General features: G+C 41.5%; 1 protein-coding gene across 4 annotated transcripts in view; it reads right to left on the minus strand.

Moving 5' to 3' along the window:
- Positions 1 to 878: 878 nt before the first annotated feature.
- Positions 879 to 16,280, minus strand: part of DLG5 (discs large MAGUK scaffold protein 5) — a 188,163-nt gene continuing 172,761 nt past the window's right edge. For 2 of the 4 annotated variants that reach the window (XM_077821061.1, XM_077821059.1), the window contains 5 exons: positions 15,993 to 16,136; positions 15,631 to 15,758; positions 14,581 to 14,690; positions 5,479 to 5,588; positions 879 to 2,670 (listed from right to left, as the gene is read on the minus strand). In XM_077821061.1, coding sequence (XP_077677187.1) covers positions 2,567 to 2,670; positions 5,479 to 5,588; positions 14,581 to 14,690; positions 15,631 to 15,758; positions 15,993 to 16,136 — 596 coding nt within the window. In that variant the 3' untranslated portion in view covers positions 879 to 2,566. Of the gene's footprint in view, positions 2,671 to 5,478; positions 5,589 to 10,973; positions 11,566 to 12,559; positions 13,424 to 14,580; positions 14,691 to 15,630; positions 15,759 to 15,992; positions 16,137 to 16,280 lie in introns of those variants that run through there. The other 2 variants (XR_013346573.1, XR_013346572.1) reach the window with 2 other exon arrangements.

The raw sequence follows: 16,280 nt of genomic DNA on the forward strand, positions 1-16,280 counted from the left end.
GCAGCTGGAGCGCTCCTGGTAATCCACCTCCACGAGAAGCATAAAGCTTGCTGCTCCCTGGCTGAAACGCCCGGGTGTCAGTGTGGACAACGTGTTGCATTGCTGCTCTGTGACTGGCCTGTGGAAATGTCCCATAATCCCCTGAAGTCAAGTGGCCACTCTCCTCATTGTTTTGAACTTGGCGGCAGGCATGTGGCTATCCCCTTTCAAAGCTCCATGGCTGACAGCTGGCTGCTTATCTGCTCCGGGACAAAGCAAACTATTACTGTGGAATAATGTTGCTGCTGCCGCCAAGGCAGGCGTTTGTGCGAGAGTCTGAGAGAGAGAGGCAGGGGTCTGCTGCTGCCTGAACTTACAAGACAGCATGCTGACACACACTCTGCCCCCCAAAACACACTGTCTCTCCCCCTCATACACACAACACACTCCCTCTCACTGTCGTCCCCTGCCCTTTGAAAAGCATGCTGCAGCCATTTGCACACTGGGATAGCTACCACAATGCACTGCTCTCAAGAGCTGCTAACATGGCCACACCACTGTGCTTGCAGCTGACAGTGTAAAAACATAGCAGCATTTTCCCTGCTGCGGTCTCCGAAGGCTGGTTTAACTTCCAGCGCTCTACATCTGCAAGTGTAGCCAAGCCCTTATAAAAATATCGGTAAGGGACAGTTTTTCATCAGTTATCTCAATTGGCAGGCGCTTCAGAAAGGAATGTGTCCTTGAAACATCTATTGACAAGTCTGAATTCTGCCAACACCCTGAAAACCCATAGACCTTAGGTGAAGAAAAAAGAATTGGAGGTAAGTGTACAAATTATGCCTGCAGAATCTATTTTGTGGAGAAAGCTTGTGTGTACAGAGCCCACATGTCAATTTCAGTCTACAGAATGAAGATTTTATATGTGCAAATGTTATGAGTACAAGAACTAAAATTGGCTCCATATGTCAAGTAAAAAGTGAGAATATACAATACATAAATAGTTCTTATGCACAAGTCAAGTTCTAGAAATTGACTTATTTAACACAGTAATCAGTTTCTTTAACTTTTTTTATACAAATTGACATTTTTATTTTTAGTACAGAAAATCCAAGTCAGAACTGTACCTGTGTCAACTGTACCATTGGAGTCCAACTCTGACCTCAACTTAAAAAAAATATAATTGCTGTCCCACAACATGTAAAGTATTTTTACCAGTAATTCATCAATACATTTCCTATATTTTTTTTAAGTATTTTGAACGATAAAACAGTATCTGGAAAACAGAAGTTAAAATTTAGGACCAAATTTTTCTTTAAAGAGCTGTACAAGAAGAATCCCTTTTTTAATTAAAAAAACTGCAAATAAAAGCAAAACTACACACTGTTGGGTAAAACTAAAAAATACTTCTTGCTACATAATGAAATGTTAGGAACAGTCACCGAGAAACAGTTCTTCTTCAAAAGAACAACTGAAGTACAGTATCTACAAACATGACATACAGTTAAAGAGAGACAAAAACAAACTTGTTAGGAACACAGACTCAGAAGTGCAAAAACAAAAAAGGAACTGATGCAATGGAGTTTGGTACAATGGGTACATAAGTCTTGAACCAAAACTAAATGATTGCTTATTTGTTGACAGTGACAACACTAGCAATTATAGTACCTCCCTACAGGCTTTTAATCAAAGCCCTAAAACTGTGACTGTTCTTATATTAAATAAAAATCTATGTGAATGCTACACACTGAAGTACAATGCTTAAGAATTACCCTGCAAAATTGCACCAACATAAGCTTTCAATATTTACAGTCTCTAAAAGTGACAAACACAGCATGCTAGGCCTAGCTATGGACTCTCCCCATCTCTACTTAATCCAGGCCCAACAACCAAAAATTATTTCTCAACACACACTAAGTTCAGATTGATCAGATATATTATGATGTTTAAATATTTGCTCCATGCATAAAAACAAAAAACAGTATCTTTGACAGACAAGCATTTGTATTTTATCAACAGTGGTCTGCCCTGTAGAGGAGTGCACTTCCTTCTGAGCTCACTCCCAAAATGTACCGTTCACAAAACCCATGTGATTACCCGGTAGTCATGTCAACAGCGTGCTCGGAAATGGTTAGAATTGCAAGGTAGAATCACACTGCCCACAACCATTCATTCATATGTAAAAACATCACTCCATTTTGGAGATATGCCTCATTTGGGGAAAGGAAAAACTTAAAAAAAGACATTCAAGTAAACAACAACCAAATACTTGGAAAAGGATTTTGTAAACTTGTCATTCTAAAGGGTTTTTGTTTCGCAGCATCACTAAATTAATCTCCTATGAAAAAGTACACCTACGTTATATCCCATCCTGTTTTGTATAAAAGCACACCGTAAAATACAAGTTTTTCTGATAAAGTGATCTCTCTCTTCCAGCCCACCTTGTGGATGTTTTTTTATTCAGTGTATCCATCCCCTTCATGAAAATCAATCTTTACATCTCTAGAGAGATATAATGGACAGTGTCCATTGGACAAAAAGAAAAGCCAACTGTTTAGTTACAGCCGTAGAAGAGTTTCACAGCAAGTATCTATAGCGGGCCAGCTGGAATCCACAGGACTTTATTTTGTTCTTGATCAACAGTTGTCATAATCTGAGTGCAAATGCTTGAAAGGGCTCCTCCCTGGACAATACCTACAAAAATAAAAACAAACACCACAATCACACACATCAGGCACCAGAAAAAGCAATTCATAGCCAGGTATTTTCCTACAGAGTATTTATCAACAGACCATGAATAAATTAACCACTTGGATATCTGGCAGATACAAGAATGTGAGTAAAACAATAACAAGGATAAATAGAGCAGAAAGGTTAAGTATTTAATATCAGACTCTCCTGCGAACCCTTAAAATGACAAAAGAAGGCAGTCAGAGCCCTGGCTATCATCAACTAAGACAACTGTTTTGTTACTGAGTCCTTTGCTTGCTATTTTCAGAAGCATGTGGCAGAATTTGTTCATTACCCCTAAAAATGGCCAGAACCCCAGAATATCATAATAAACCCACAGTTGAGCAAGGGGTGTTCAAGGTTTAATATTTATATAGTAATACACACAGACTATAGCTGTAGCAACTAGGTGCTGTTTACAAATATTTAAAACTAATTGTATAGGGATGAGCTAAATAAAACCACCATTGCTGTTACCACAAATTTATTGAGACAACTATGTTGGGGAGGGGTGGGGGGGGGAAGAGAAGCAAATAGCCATAAATACACCTTGCATAGTGTTCGTAGGCATGCCAAACTCAGACGACGGTGGAATGCCAAGCAGAACAAGTTCAAAAGGCAAGGGCCTTCTTGTTGAGAAATCCCTGATATATCTGTCCTGGAGTGCTCAGTTTGAAGAATTAACAGCGAGAGTTTTGCATCACGGTGTTACCCACTAAAATAAACTTTGCCCAGGACCCTCAAGCCATTCAAAATAACTAGTGCAGGCAGTTAGGAACAGGTAATGGGACTTAACCAAAATAATAATAATCATCCCCAAAGCTTGGGCCTTGCCTGTACTGACACTTCTTAATGTCTGCCTGCTATTCCTTGCTCTAGCAGTTGTTCAGCTGCAACAGCACTCATGTAGGAAAAAAAATCCGTGTAGACAAGGGAGAGCAGACCATAGGAGCTTTAAAACGTTAGAGTGCCTTGCATATCTTAACAGCCGTGCCTGAAAGAGCCTGTGACCACAGCTAACAATTCTCTCGAGTAATAGGAAAAAATAGCAAGAGGCAGACTTTTCCTCGTCTGAACCGAGACACTTGAATACCACTTCAACAGAAAAGTATTCTAATGGACACAGCACACAGTGCCGCACCAACACCATGAGAATTTGGAAGCAGAATGCACGGACTCAAAAAAGGACAAAAAGGGGCATTTAAAAGGCAATACAGATCAAACGAAGTGTGCAGTCTCTGAACTGATGATGGCCTAAATGGGCTATTAGCCAAAAAAGGTTGGTTACTGAAGCAGCCCCAGGGTTCAGATCTGTAGGTCTGCTGCACACCAGGGAGAAAAAGCTATTGCGTGCAAGATTACATATCACTCTATGCTTAAACTACACACTTTTCTCAGAATCCTGCTATGTCAGTTAAGCACTGAATCTTAGCTTGGAATTTTTAGTATGTCAAAAGTATAATTCAGTTTCAACACAGCTGTTTTGGTTCTGTCTGTCTCAGTAGCATCCAGGAGCATCAAATTGGGGCCTGCAAACTGCTAGGCACCGTACAGACAGTCCATGCCTCAAAGAACTTACACTTTAAGGCCCCTCATCATGCAATGAGTCTCTGGTCACACATGGTTTGTTGCAGGATTGGCCTCAATTAAGACAACATGCAACAAAGGGGTGCAACACCCACACACAAGAGCAGAGGATAGCATGTGGTTATATAAAAACTAGTTATGTGCACATTTACAAGGTTCATGGTCACTTCTTTGAAAATGGAGTACTTCTCTTATTTAAGCTGGAAAACTGCCATTGTTAATGATTTGTGACTTTTCTCAACATGTAATAGTAATACCTTCTTATGGAGAGACAGACCTGTCCCTAAAGATAGTGTGTGTGTGTAAAACCACTTCTGTAAAAATCACAGCAGAATTTCTTCTAAATTAAAAGAAACGTTAAGGACTATAGCTCTATATAAGGGCTAGGAATTATTAATATTGTTATAAGGACTTCATGCTGTGTTTCCTAGGCACCGTTTGTGTAATGTTGGGGCCATTTGCTTCTATAGTACAGAGATTTCAGCCTGAATGTTATGAGCTTATGCAGAAGAGTTTGGTGCTGAAATGAACTGAAGTATCCTTTAAGTACTGCAGCACTGTCTCGGGTAAAAGATGTTCGAAAACATTCCTCAAACGTTCAGTGGCTCATATTATGAACTATGCCATCAAAACAGACCTCTGATATGATTATGTATAATGGTTCCATTCCAATAGCTGTGTACTCGCCTTCTTAAAAACCCCTATAACATGTCATATCAATATGTATTATTCCAAATCCATTAAATCCCAGTATAGCTTTCTTACATTAGAACTCCGAAATACACCACACTCTAGAGGAATAATAATAATAAAAAAATCAATGCATGTTGTAATGTTATGACAACAGTCACATCAATAACACTTACACTTTATATAGTTTCATCATAATGCTCCCAATACTGGGTCATTTGTGCCAAGCCATTTTGAGAGGTGTCATTATACTATATGTAGAAGATACTCTAAATACTAAAACTAAAACTCCATGTTATAGATTAAGCAGTTGTGACTTTTTTTTTTAAAAAGATTATATTCTCTTTAAAAAGAATCAGAGCACAAACATGACCAGAACCAAAGGAGAGAAAAAACACAAAAAAACCTGCTATGTACGAAAGGCTCTTTTGAAACATAGTTTAGGTGGAACAACCTGAAACTGTGTTCTTACTGAAATGATTATTAAATACTAACCTGTGAAGTACTTGCTATATTCCTGTTCTATTTTTTGAGCTGTCTCAAATTGTTCTTTGGAATGTTTTTGTGTAACTTTGTCCCTCAGAAAGATTGGGTCTTTTTGCTCTCTGTAAGAAAAGAAATAAAATGTCTGCTTAGCAGTTATTCTTTCAACAGACTGTAGATGAATTACATACAGTTATGGTAATGTCCAAGCCTCTGATTAATATTCAGGCACACAGAGAGCGCCGTCTGGTGATTCAGTGTAATATTACCAGTAATATCAGGTTTAAGTGATAGCCAAGGCATATGAATTGCTGTAATAGGAAACACAGCAGAACATTAGCAGAAATTCACTCAGTGAAAGCAAAGAAAAAAACCTCCAACTTCTCCAGTTTTAAAGTTCAGTTCAGAAGTCTCAGATCATCCTACACTTTGAAAAAAACACTTCTTTATCAAAACAACACTAAAGAAACTGCTCTATCAAAGGACTTAAAATGTAAATGTATTTATTAAACTTTACAAATAAACAGAGAATCTTATGATATAAATTGGGGTGGAGGGGTGAGGGGGCAGCTAGGTACAAGCTGTAAAGTCCTCCTCCAGATCAACATTTCTCCAGCATTCAGGAGCATTTAGATCCATGGATTTGGTTCAAGCCCATCTCTACAAAATACTCTCATAAGTATGAAACCAAGATCCGATGTTTAGCTATCACACTTTGGATACTGTAGCAATTGGGCGAGGTAGGTACAGAGCCCTAACGTAAACAGAGGCTCTCCTAGGGGTTAGTGAGTAAAGGCAAGTTTCTGTCTGAAAGGGTGAAAAGCAGATAGCCTGCCTTTGCAATGCTGAGCTAATACATCAAGCTGGGCCAGTGTTGGTGTTATTGTAGACACTGTCCTAGTATTAGGGTGGTTTTCAAAAGCATCTAATTGACCTAGGAGCACAGATCCCTCTGAAAATTAATGAGACCTGTGCTAAATTACTTAGGTGCTTTTGAAAATCCTACTATTAAACTTTTGATGCCCAGGACAGGTATTCCCAATGCTAATGTGCTAATACACCGAATTTTGATGACAGGTTTCAGAGTGGTAGCTGTGTTAGTCTGTATCAGCAAAAAGAACGAGGAGTACTTGTTGCACCTTAGAGACTAACAAATTTATTTGGGCATAAACTTTCGTAGGCTAAAACCCACTTCAGCGGATGCATGCAGTGGAAAATACAGTAGGAAGACAGACAGACAGACACATACATACAGAGAACGTGAAAAAATGGGTGTTGCCGTACCAACTCTAACTAGACTAATCAATTAAGGTGGGCTATTATCAGCAGGAGAAAATAAACTTTTGTAGTGATAATTAAACTTTGAAATGGGCCATCCTGATTATCACTACAAAAGTTTTTTTTCTCTTGCTGATAATAGCTCACCTTAATTGATTAGTCTCATTAAAGTTGATATGGCAACACTCATTTTTTCCATGTTCTCTGTATATCTATATATCTTCCTACTGTATTTTCCACTGCATGCATCTGATGAAGTGAGTTTCAGCCCACGAAAGCTTATGCCCAAATAAATTTGTTAGTCTCTAAAGTGCCACAAGTACTCCTCCTAATTTTGATGAGCACTGAGAAATCAGGACTTGTGTCAACAGTTCAATCTTTCACAATATTATATTTAAGTTGGTTTTCAAAAACAGTAGCTGTAAGAGTGCTCAACAGCAGAAGTTGCTTTATATTTTGAAAATCTAGCCAATAGCTAGTACAGCTTTACAGAGAATATGAAGCATACAGTGCTCACTTTGTTTATTTTTAATTACAAATATTTGCATTGTAAAAAATGAAATAGTTTTTCAATTCATCTCATACAAGTAGTGAAAGTTATCATGAAAGTTGAACTTAGAAATGTAGAATTATGTAAAAAAAACTGCATTCAAAAATAAAACAATGTAAAACTTTAGAGCCTAGAAAGTCCGCTCAGTCCTACTTCTTGTACAGCCAATTGCTCAGACAAACAAGTTTGTTTACATTTGCAGGAGATAATGCTGCCCGCTTCTTGTTTACAAAGTCATCTGAAAGTGAGAACAGGCATTCGTATGGCATTCTTATAGCCGGCGTTGCAAGATATTTATGTGCTAAATACGCTAAAGACTAGTATGTCCTGACGCATGTTCATTTCCATCATTTGAGTCAGATGCCACCAGCAGAAGGCTGATTTTCCTTTTTGGTGGTTTGGGTTCTGTAATTTCTGCATCAGAGTGTTGTGCTTTTAAGACTTCTGAAATGCATGCTCCACAGATTTTGGAAAGCACTTCAGATTCTTAAACCTTGGGATGAGTGCTGTAGCTATCTTTAGAAATTTCATATTAGTACCTTCTTTGCACTTTGTCAAATCTGCAGTGAAAGTGTTCTTAAAATGAACATATGCTGAGTCATCATCGGAGACTGCTATAACATGAAATATATGGCAGAATGCAGGTAAAACGCCAAGAAATATACAATTCTCCCCCCAAGGAGTTTAGCCATAAATTTAATTAATGCATTATTTTTTTAACGAGAGTCATCAGCGTAAAAGCATGTCCTCTGGACTGGTGGCCGAAGCATGAAGGGGCATACAAATAGTTAGCATATCTGGCATGTAAATGCCTTGCAATGCCAGCGACAAAAGTGCCGTGCAAAAGCCTGTACTCACTTTCAGGCCTTGTCTACACTACGAAATTAGGTCGAATTTATAGAAGTCGGTTTTGTAGAAAGCGTTTTTATACAAAAAGAAATGGAGTACTTGTGGCACCTTAGAGACTAACCAATTTATTTGAGCATGAGCTTTCGTGAGCTACAGCTCACTTCATCGATGAAGTGAGCTGTAGCTCACGAAAGCTCATGCTCAAATAAATTGGTTAGTCTCTAAGGTGCCACAAGTACTCCATTTCTTTTTGCGAATACAGACTAACACGGCTGTTACTCTGAAACCCGTTTTTATACAGTCGATTGTGTGTGTCCCCACACAAATGCTCTAAGTGCATGTAGTCAGCGGAGTGTGTCCACAGTACTGAGGCAACTGTCGATTTCTGGAGTGTTTCACTGTGGGTAGCTATCCCACAGTTCCCGGAGTCTCTGCCGCCCACTGGAATTCTGGGTAGAAATCCAAGTGCCTGATGGGGCTAAAACATTGTCGCAGGTGGTTCTGGGTACATATCATCAGGCTCCCCCTTCCCTCCCTCCATGAAAGCAAGGGCAGACTATTGTTTTGCGCCTTTTTTCTTCAGTTACCTGTGCAGACGCCATACCACGGCAAGCATGGAGCCCACTCAGCTAACCATCACCGTATGTCTCCTGAGTGCTGGCAGACGTGGTACTGCATTGCTACACTGCAGTAGTTTATTGCCTTTTGGCAGCGGACAGTGCAGTATGACTGGTAGCCGTCGTTGACGTAGTCCAAGGTGCTCTTTTAACCGACCTCGATAAGGTCAGGGGTGCCTGGGCAAACAAGGGAGTGACTCAGCCAGGTCATTTCCCTTTTAAGTTTTGTCTCATGGCGATTCAGTCCTACCGGCAGTGCGCTGTCTTTTAATCTGCAGCCAACAGAAGACGATGGCCAGCAGTCATACTGCACTTCTTCTGCCGAGCACCCAGGAGATGACGATGGCTAGTGGTCGTACTGCACAGTCTGCTGCCAGCAGGATGTATGAAGATAGATGAAGTGGATCAAAACAAGAAATAGATCAGATTTGTTTTGTATTCATTTTCTCCTCCCCCCCTTCGTGAAATCAACGGCCTGCTAAACCCAGTTTTGAGTTCTATCCTTGAAGGGGCCATTCCGTTTCTTGCAAAGCCACCCCCTTTGTTGATTTTAATTCCCTGTAAGCCAACCCTGTAAACTATGTTGTCAGTCGCTCCCCCCCCGCCAGCGCAACGGCAAACAATCGTTTCACGCCCTTTTCTCTGGATTGCCCGAGCAGGAGCAGATGCCATAGCACAGCAAGCATGGAGCCCGTTTAGCTCACCATAGCAGTTATGACCATTGTAAACACCTCGCGCATTATCGTGCAGTGTATGCAGAACCAGCACCTGAAAAACCAGGTGAGGAATACATGAACACAGATTTCTCTAAAACTGCGTTCCCCCGCAATTTGGAGATCATGGTGTTAATGCGGCAGGCTCATGCCATGGAACGCCGATTCTTGGCCCGGGAAACAAGCACAGCGTGGTGGGACCGCATAGTGTTGTGGGTCTGGGATGATTCCCAGCGGCTCCGAAACTTTTGCACGTGTAAGGGCACTTTCATGGAATTTTGTGACTTGCCTTCCCCTGCCCTGAAGCGCAAGAATACCAAGATTAGAGCAGCCCTCACAGTTCACAAGCGAGTGGCAATAGCCCTGTGGAAGCTTGCAACGCCAGACAGCTACCGGTCAGTCGGTAATCAATTTGGAGTGGGAAAATCTACTGTGGGGGTTGCTGTGATGCAAGTAGCCAGCGCAATAATTGAGTTGCTGCTATCAAAGGTAGTGACTCTGGGAAATGTGGAAATGTGCAAGTCATACTAGATGGCTTTGCTGCAATGGGATTCCCTATCTATGGTGGGGCTATAGACGGAACGCATATCTCTATCTTGGGACCGGACCACCAGGGCAGCCAGTATATAAACTGCAAGGGGTACTTTTCAATGGTGCTGCAAGCACTGGTGGATCACAAGGGACGTTTCATCAACATCAATGTGGGATGGCCGGGAAAGGTACATGACGCTCGCACCTTCAGGAACTCTGGTCTGTTTCAACAGCTGCAGCAAGGGACTTACTTTCCAGACCAGAAAATAATCGTTGGGGATGTTGAAATGCCTATAGTTATCCTTGGAGACTCAGCCTACCCCTTAATGCCATGGCTCATGAAGCCGTACACCGGCACCCTGGACAGTAGTCAGGAGCTGTTCAGCTACTGACTGAGCAAGTGCAGAATGGTGGTAGAATGTGCATTTGCACGTTTAAAGGGTCACTGGCGCAGTTTACTGACTCGCTCAGACCTCAGCGAAATCAATATTCCCATTGTTATTGCTGCTTGCTGTGTGCTCCACAATCTCTGAGTGAGTAAGGGGGAGACTTTTATGGTGGGGTGGGAAGTTGATGCAAATCGCCTGGCCGCTGAATACGCGCAGCCAGACACCGGGGCAGTTAGAAGAGCACAGAAGGAAGCGGTGAGCATCAGAGAAGCTTTGAAAACCAGTTTCATGACTGGCCAGGGTACTGTGTGACACTTCTGTTTGTTCTCCTTGATGAAAACCTGCCCCCTTGGTTGACTCTAATTCCCTGTAAGCCACCCGCCCCCCCCGCCTTCGATCACAGCTTGCTTGCAAAGGAAAAAGTCACTGTCATTTAAAAAACATGTATTCTTTATTAATTGATTATAAAAATAGGGAAAAAGAAAAGGAGTACTTGTGGCACCTTAGAGACTAACAAATTTATTTGAGCATCAGCTTTCATGAGTTACAGCTTATGCTCAAATAAATTTGTTAGTCTCTAAGGTGCCACAAGTACTCCTTTTCTTTTTTGAGGATACAGACGAACATGGCTGCTACTCTGAAAAATAGGGAGATAACTCAAAGGGTAGCCCGGGTGCGATGTGGGAGGAGGGTAGGAGGGAAGGAAAAGGCCACTTTAAAACTTGTTGAATGCCAGCCTTCTCTTGCTTGGGCTGTCCACTGGGGTGGAGTGGTTGGGTGCCCAGAGCCTCCCCCTCCGCGTTCTTGGGCATCTGGGTGAGGAGGCTATGGAACTTGGGAGGACGGAGGGCGGTTAAGCAGGGGCTGCAGCGGCAGTCTGTGATCCTGCTGCCGTTCATGGACCTCCACCAGACGCCGGAGCATGTCCGTTTGCTCCCGCAGTAGGCCCAGTGTTTCCTCATGCCTCCTCTGATCTTCCTGACGCCACCTCTCCTCACGTTCACCATCGGCCACCATCCTGTACTCTGCTATTGTGTCCCTCTGCACAGCTCTGTCAGTGCCAGACGACTGCATGAACCCCGAGAACATTTCCTCGCGCGTGCGTTTTTTTCGCCGCCTTATCTGAGATAGGCTTTGGGACAGAGGAGGGAGGCTTGAAACATTTGCAGCTGCTGGAGGAAAAAAAGGGAGTGAAGTATTAAAAAAAAGATACATTTTACAGAACAATGGCTATACTCTTTCACGGTGAACAACTCTATTCACATTACGTAGCCCATGTGATTTTGGTAGAAGGTCGCATTTTGCATCTTATATTGGGTGCCTGCGGCTTTGGGGTTAGAGATCACACACGCAGGGCCGGGCAACAGAATTGGGCCTGCAGGCGGCCATGGTAAGCCATAGTCTTTCGGCTTCTGCAACCTTCATAACAGCAGCGCCCTCCTCTCCCATACCAAGCAAAGCCCGTTGAGTTGGCCATTTAGTGCTGCGGTTTTCCTGTTAACGTGCAGCAGCAGAAACCAAACAAACCCCCTCGCCCCATCCAGTTCTCTGGGATGATCGCTCTTCCTCTCCCCCAACCGCCTGGCTGGTATCAGGGAAGATCCCTGCTAGCCTAATGCGAACAGCTCAGCGCCAATGCCACTGCCGGGCCCCACCCCCCACCGCATGGCTAACTGTGGGGAGGATTTCTTTTCAGCCACAGGCAAACAGCCCAGCGGGAGTGGCCATCTCTGAATGCCCCCTTAATTAAATTCCCCTATTTCAACCAGGTTACCATGAACGATATCACTCTCCTGAGGATAACACAGAGAGATAAAGAACAGATGTTGCTTGAATGCCAGCGAACACCAGGACCATACGCCACCAGGCTTTGTCATGCAATGATACCAGATTACTTGCTACTAGCATGGTGTAGTAAAGTGTCCTACCATGGAGGACGGAATAAGGCTGCTCTCCCCAGGAACCTTCGGCAAAGGCTTTTAGAGTACCTCCAGGAGAGCGCCATGGAGATGTCTCTGGAGGATTTCCGCTCCATCCCCAGACACGTTAACAGACTTTTCCAGTAGCTGTACTGGCCACAAATGCATCCCAAGTCCTCAGGGCTACTTAATCATTAAAAAAAGCTTCCTTTTATAACATGTATTATATTTAAAAAGGTACACTCACCAGAGGTCCCTTTTCTAGCTTTGTTGGGTTGGGAGGGTATTTCAGGCAAAGTGATAAAGATCCTGGCTGTCGGGGAGAACCGTGTGCTGTGTGCTCTCCTTAAGCTCGTCCTCCTCATCTTCCCCATCTGCAAAATCCTCAGCCATGGCGGAGAGTACCCCATCATCAGAGTCCACGGACAGGGGTGGGGTAGTGGTGGCGGCCCCCCCCAGAATTGCATGCAGCTCAGCGAAGAAGCGGCATGTCTGGGGCTCTGTCCCATAGCATCCATTTGATTCTTTGGTTTTCTGGTACGCTTGTCTGAGCTCCTTAAGTTTCCCGCGGCACTGTGTTGAGCCCCTGGTGTAGCCTCTGTCCTGCATGGCCTCAGAGATTTTTTGAAATGTTTTGGCATTTTATCTTTTGGAACGTAGTTCTGATAGCACGGATTCCTCTACCCATACAGCAATCAGATCCAGTATCTCCCGTTCGGTCCAGGCTGGAGCTCTTTTTCGATTCTGGGACTGCATGGTCACCTGTGCTGATAAGCTTGCCTGGCCAAACAGGAAAAGAGATTCAAAAGTCCCCGGGGCTTTTCCTGTACACCTGGCCAGTGCATCTGAGTTCAGAGTGCTGTCCAGAGCGGTCACAATGGTGCACTGTGGGATAGCTCCCGGAGGCCAATACCTTCGAACTGCGTCCACACTAACCCTAATTCGAAATGGCGATGTCTATTTCAGCGCTAATCCCCTTGTTGGGGAGGAGTACAGATATCAGTTTTCAGAGTCCTTTATGTCGAAAAAATGGCTTCGTTGTGTGGACGGGTGCAGGGTTAATTCGGATTTAATGCTGCTAAATCAGACAAACTTGTAGTGTAGACCAGGCCTTAGGTGATGTAAATAAGAAGTGGGCAGCATTATCTCCCGTAAATGTAAACAAACTTATTTCTCTTATATCAGAGGGGTAGCCGTGTTAGTCTGGATCTGTAAAAGTGTCCTGTGGCACCTTATAGACTAACAGATGTATTGGAGCAAAAAAACTTCAGGACCAGACTTCAAAGAGAAATTGCTGAGCTTCAGTTCATTTGCAAATTTGACACCATCAGCTCAGGATTAAACAAAGACTGTGAACGGCTAGCCAACTACAAAAACAGTTTCTCCTCCCTTGGTGATCACATCTGAACTGCTGAAGAGGGCCTCATCCTCCCTGATGGAACTAACCTCGTTATCCCTAGCCTGATTCTTACTTGTATATTTATACCTGCCTCTGGAAATTTCTACTACATGCATCCGACAAAGTGGGTATTGACCCACGAAAGCTTATGCTCCAATACGTCTGTTAGTCTATAAGGTGCCACAGGACTCTTTGCCGCTTTTATTTCTCTTAGCGATTGGCAGAACAAGAAGTCGGACTGAGTAGACTTGTAGGCTCTAAAGTTTTACATTGCTTTGTTTTTTAATGCAGTTGTGTAACAAAAAAGAAATCTACATTTGTAAGTTACAATTTTGCGCTAAAGAGATCGCACTACGGTACTTGTATGTGGTGAACAGAAAAATACTATTTCTTTTGTTTACAAATATTTGCACTGTAAAATGATAATAAAAATAATATAAAGTGAGCACAGTACACTTCGTATTCTGTGTTGTAATTGAAATCAATATATTTGAAAACATAGAAAAACCATCCAAAAATATTTTAATAAATGGAAATTGGTATTCTATTGTTTAACAGTGTGATTAAAACTGCGATTAATCACAATTAATTTTCAAAATCGCAATTAATTTTTGAGTTAATCACATGAGTTAACTGCGATTAATAAACAGCACTACTTAATATACTTCCTATCAAAACATGGTAAGTTACAGACGTCCCTTCATTTTATCCCTCTGTTGCATGGGGATAAGTCTTCCTACCACACGAGAGTTGCAAGGCTTAATTGATTCACATTTAAAAAGGTTTTCTGAGATACTACAATGAAACTGGCTATACAAACTATTACTGTATAACAAAACAAGTGGCTGTAAGCTATATTTCTCACTTACTTGATTTGCTTAGCATTTTTGTACCGAATGAAGATGACAATAGGGTAGATATGAACACTGTGAAGCCGTTCAATGGCATGAGGAGCAATGTCCAACAGACAATGACAGTCCTAAAAACAAACATTGGGGTAGAAAGCATAAGCAAAGTTACAAAGCCACTATTAATTCCCCAGTGAAACCCCAGTAACTCAACAGAATTTGTTTTACATTTATATAACAGGCCATTAAGCATATTTTCAACACCTTTTACACATAAAATATGTTGTGGCAGTAACTACAACGTGCATTGTATGTAAAGGATTTATCAATCCTCAGGATGACAAAAATACCTGAAACAGTAAACCCCATTTAGAGTACAAAAAAATCTATTAATAAAAAAGACACTTATTTGAGGATATTGATATTAAATTGAAAATTTAGCTTAAAACAGATGGAATCAACTAATCTCAAACCTATTGCAAAAAAGGATTTAGGTATTCATTTATTTTTATCTTTAAGAACAGATTAATAGTCTTTCATATCTCCTAATGAGACCAAATATGCAGCTCTACTCCTTTAGCGGTAAGAGTATATATCCGGTTTGACAGAACACATTTTAATTCTGTTAACGTCAGTTTAGAGGTTTCTTTCTTGCAGTGTTTATGCACTGGCAAATTTCATGCTCTGAGCAATGTCAAGAAACAAAGTACTTAACTTTTTATTTTTCAAAATATTTTTAATTCAAACTATGCAATGCACAGAATTTCTATTTTTAACTAATATTAAGATGACTTAAAAAAGAACCACTAACACAACCAATTTCTCTACAACTAGGATTATAAGAGAGTCTTTAAATAGTGACATGATAAAACAAGGTAACAGCATTTATATTAAATTACCTTGTTTTTCTCAATAAGAAAATGCCCTGGGAACAATTCTTTGGTAATCTTTTGAAACAGAACAATATCAGTACTAGTACAATTTTTTTCAGGAAACACAGTATATAATAATTATCTGTAAATTTTACAGTGAACTGGAGAGCTGGAGAAGATACCATAGAGAGACAATCACCTTCTCTGTTATCTCCTTTATTGAAGCTACTGTTGTCACATCAAAATGTCCACTCCTTCGTTTGTAATCTATAAACAAACAGTCTTTCACTCCCCGTTCGATGGCTTGTTGGGAAGCTTTCATCACTTCTGTTTCAAAGAACAAAAATTGATACTTGGTTCATTTATATTTCTTAACCACAGAACAAGATTTACAGGATATTATATAGAATTTCATGGTCCTGCTTTTTCCTACCCCTTCTAGAATCTTTGTGCTACCCTTTAATCCAGTTGTTGGGTCAGATGATTGTGTTATTTCTACAAGTACAAATAAACATGACATGGCAAAACACACAAAGTTGCTCTCAATCCTTGTACACTTACCAAGGGGACATCTACAAAATTTTCCAGGAGATTCTTTGACTAGCATGTCCTTCACAGCATCAGGTAATGGTCCTAGAATGAGTACGGGCCTGGGAGAGGTACAATCCACCTTCTGTACACGCTGATAAGCCAGACTCACAGAATCTAAAAAGAGAAACAAAAAAGTCACTTATGCACAATTTAAAATGTTTTTGCAGTATCGTTCAGATAATTAAAGGGGGGGGCTGAGGGAGGCAACCCTGCTCAAAAGGTTAAATTTTAATATTCATACATCGGGAAATGGACTTT

The sequence above is a fragment of the Eretmochelys imbricata genome, chromosome 7 (assembly GCF_965152235.1).
Source record: "Eretmochelys imbricata isolate rEreImb1 chromosome 7, rEreImb1.hap1, whole genome shotgun sequence".
NCBI classification, from domain to species: domain Eukaryota; kingdom Metazoa; phylum Chordata; order Testudines; family Cheloniidae; genus Eretmochelys; species Eretmochelys imbricata.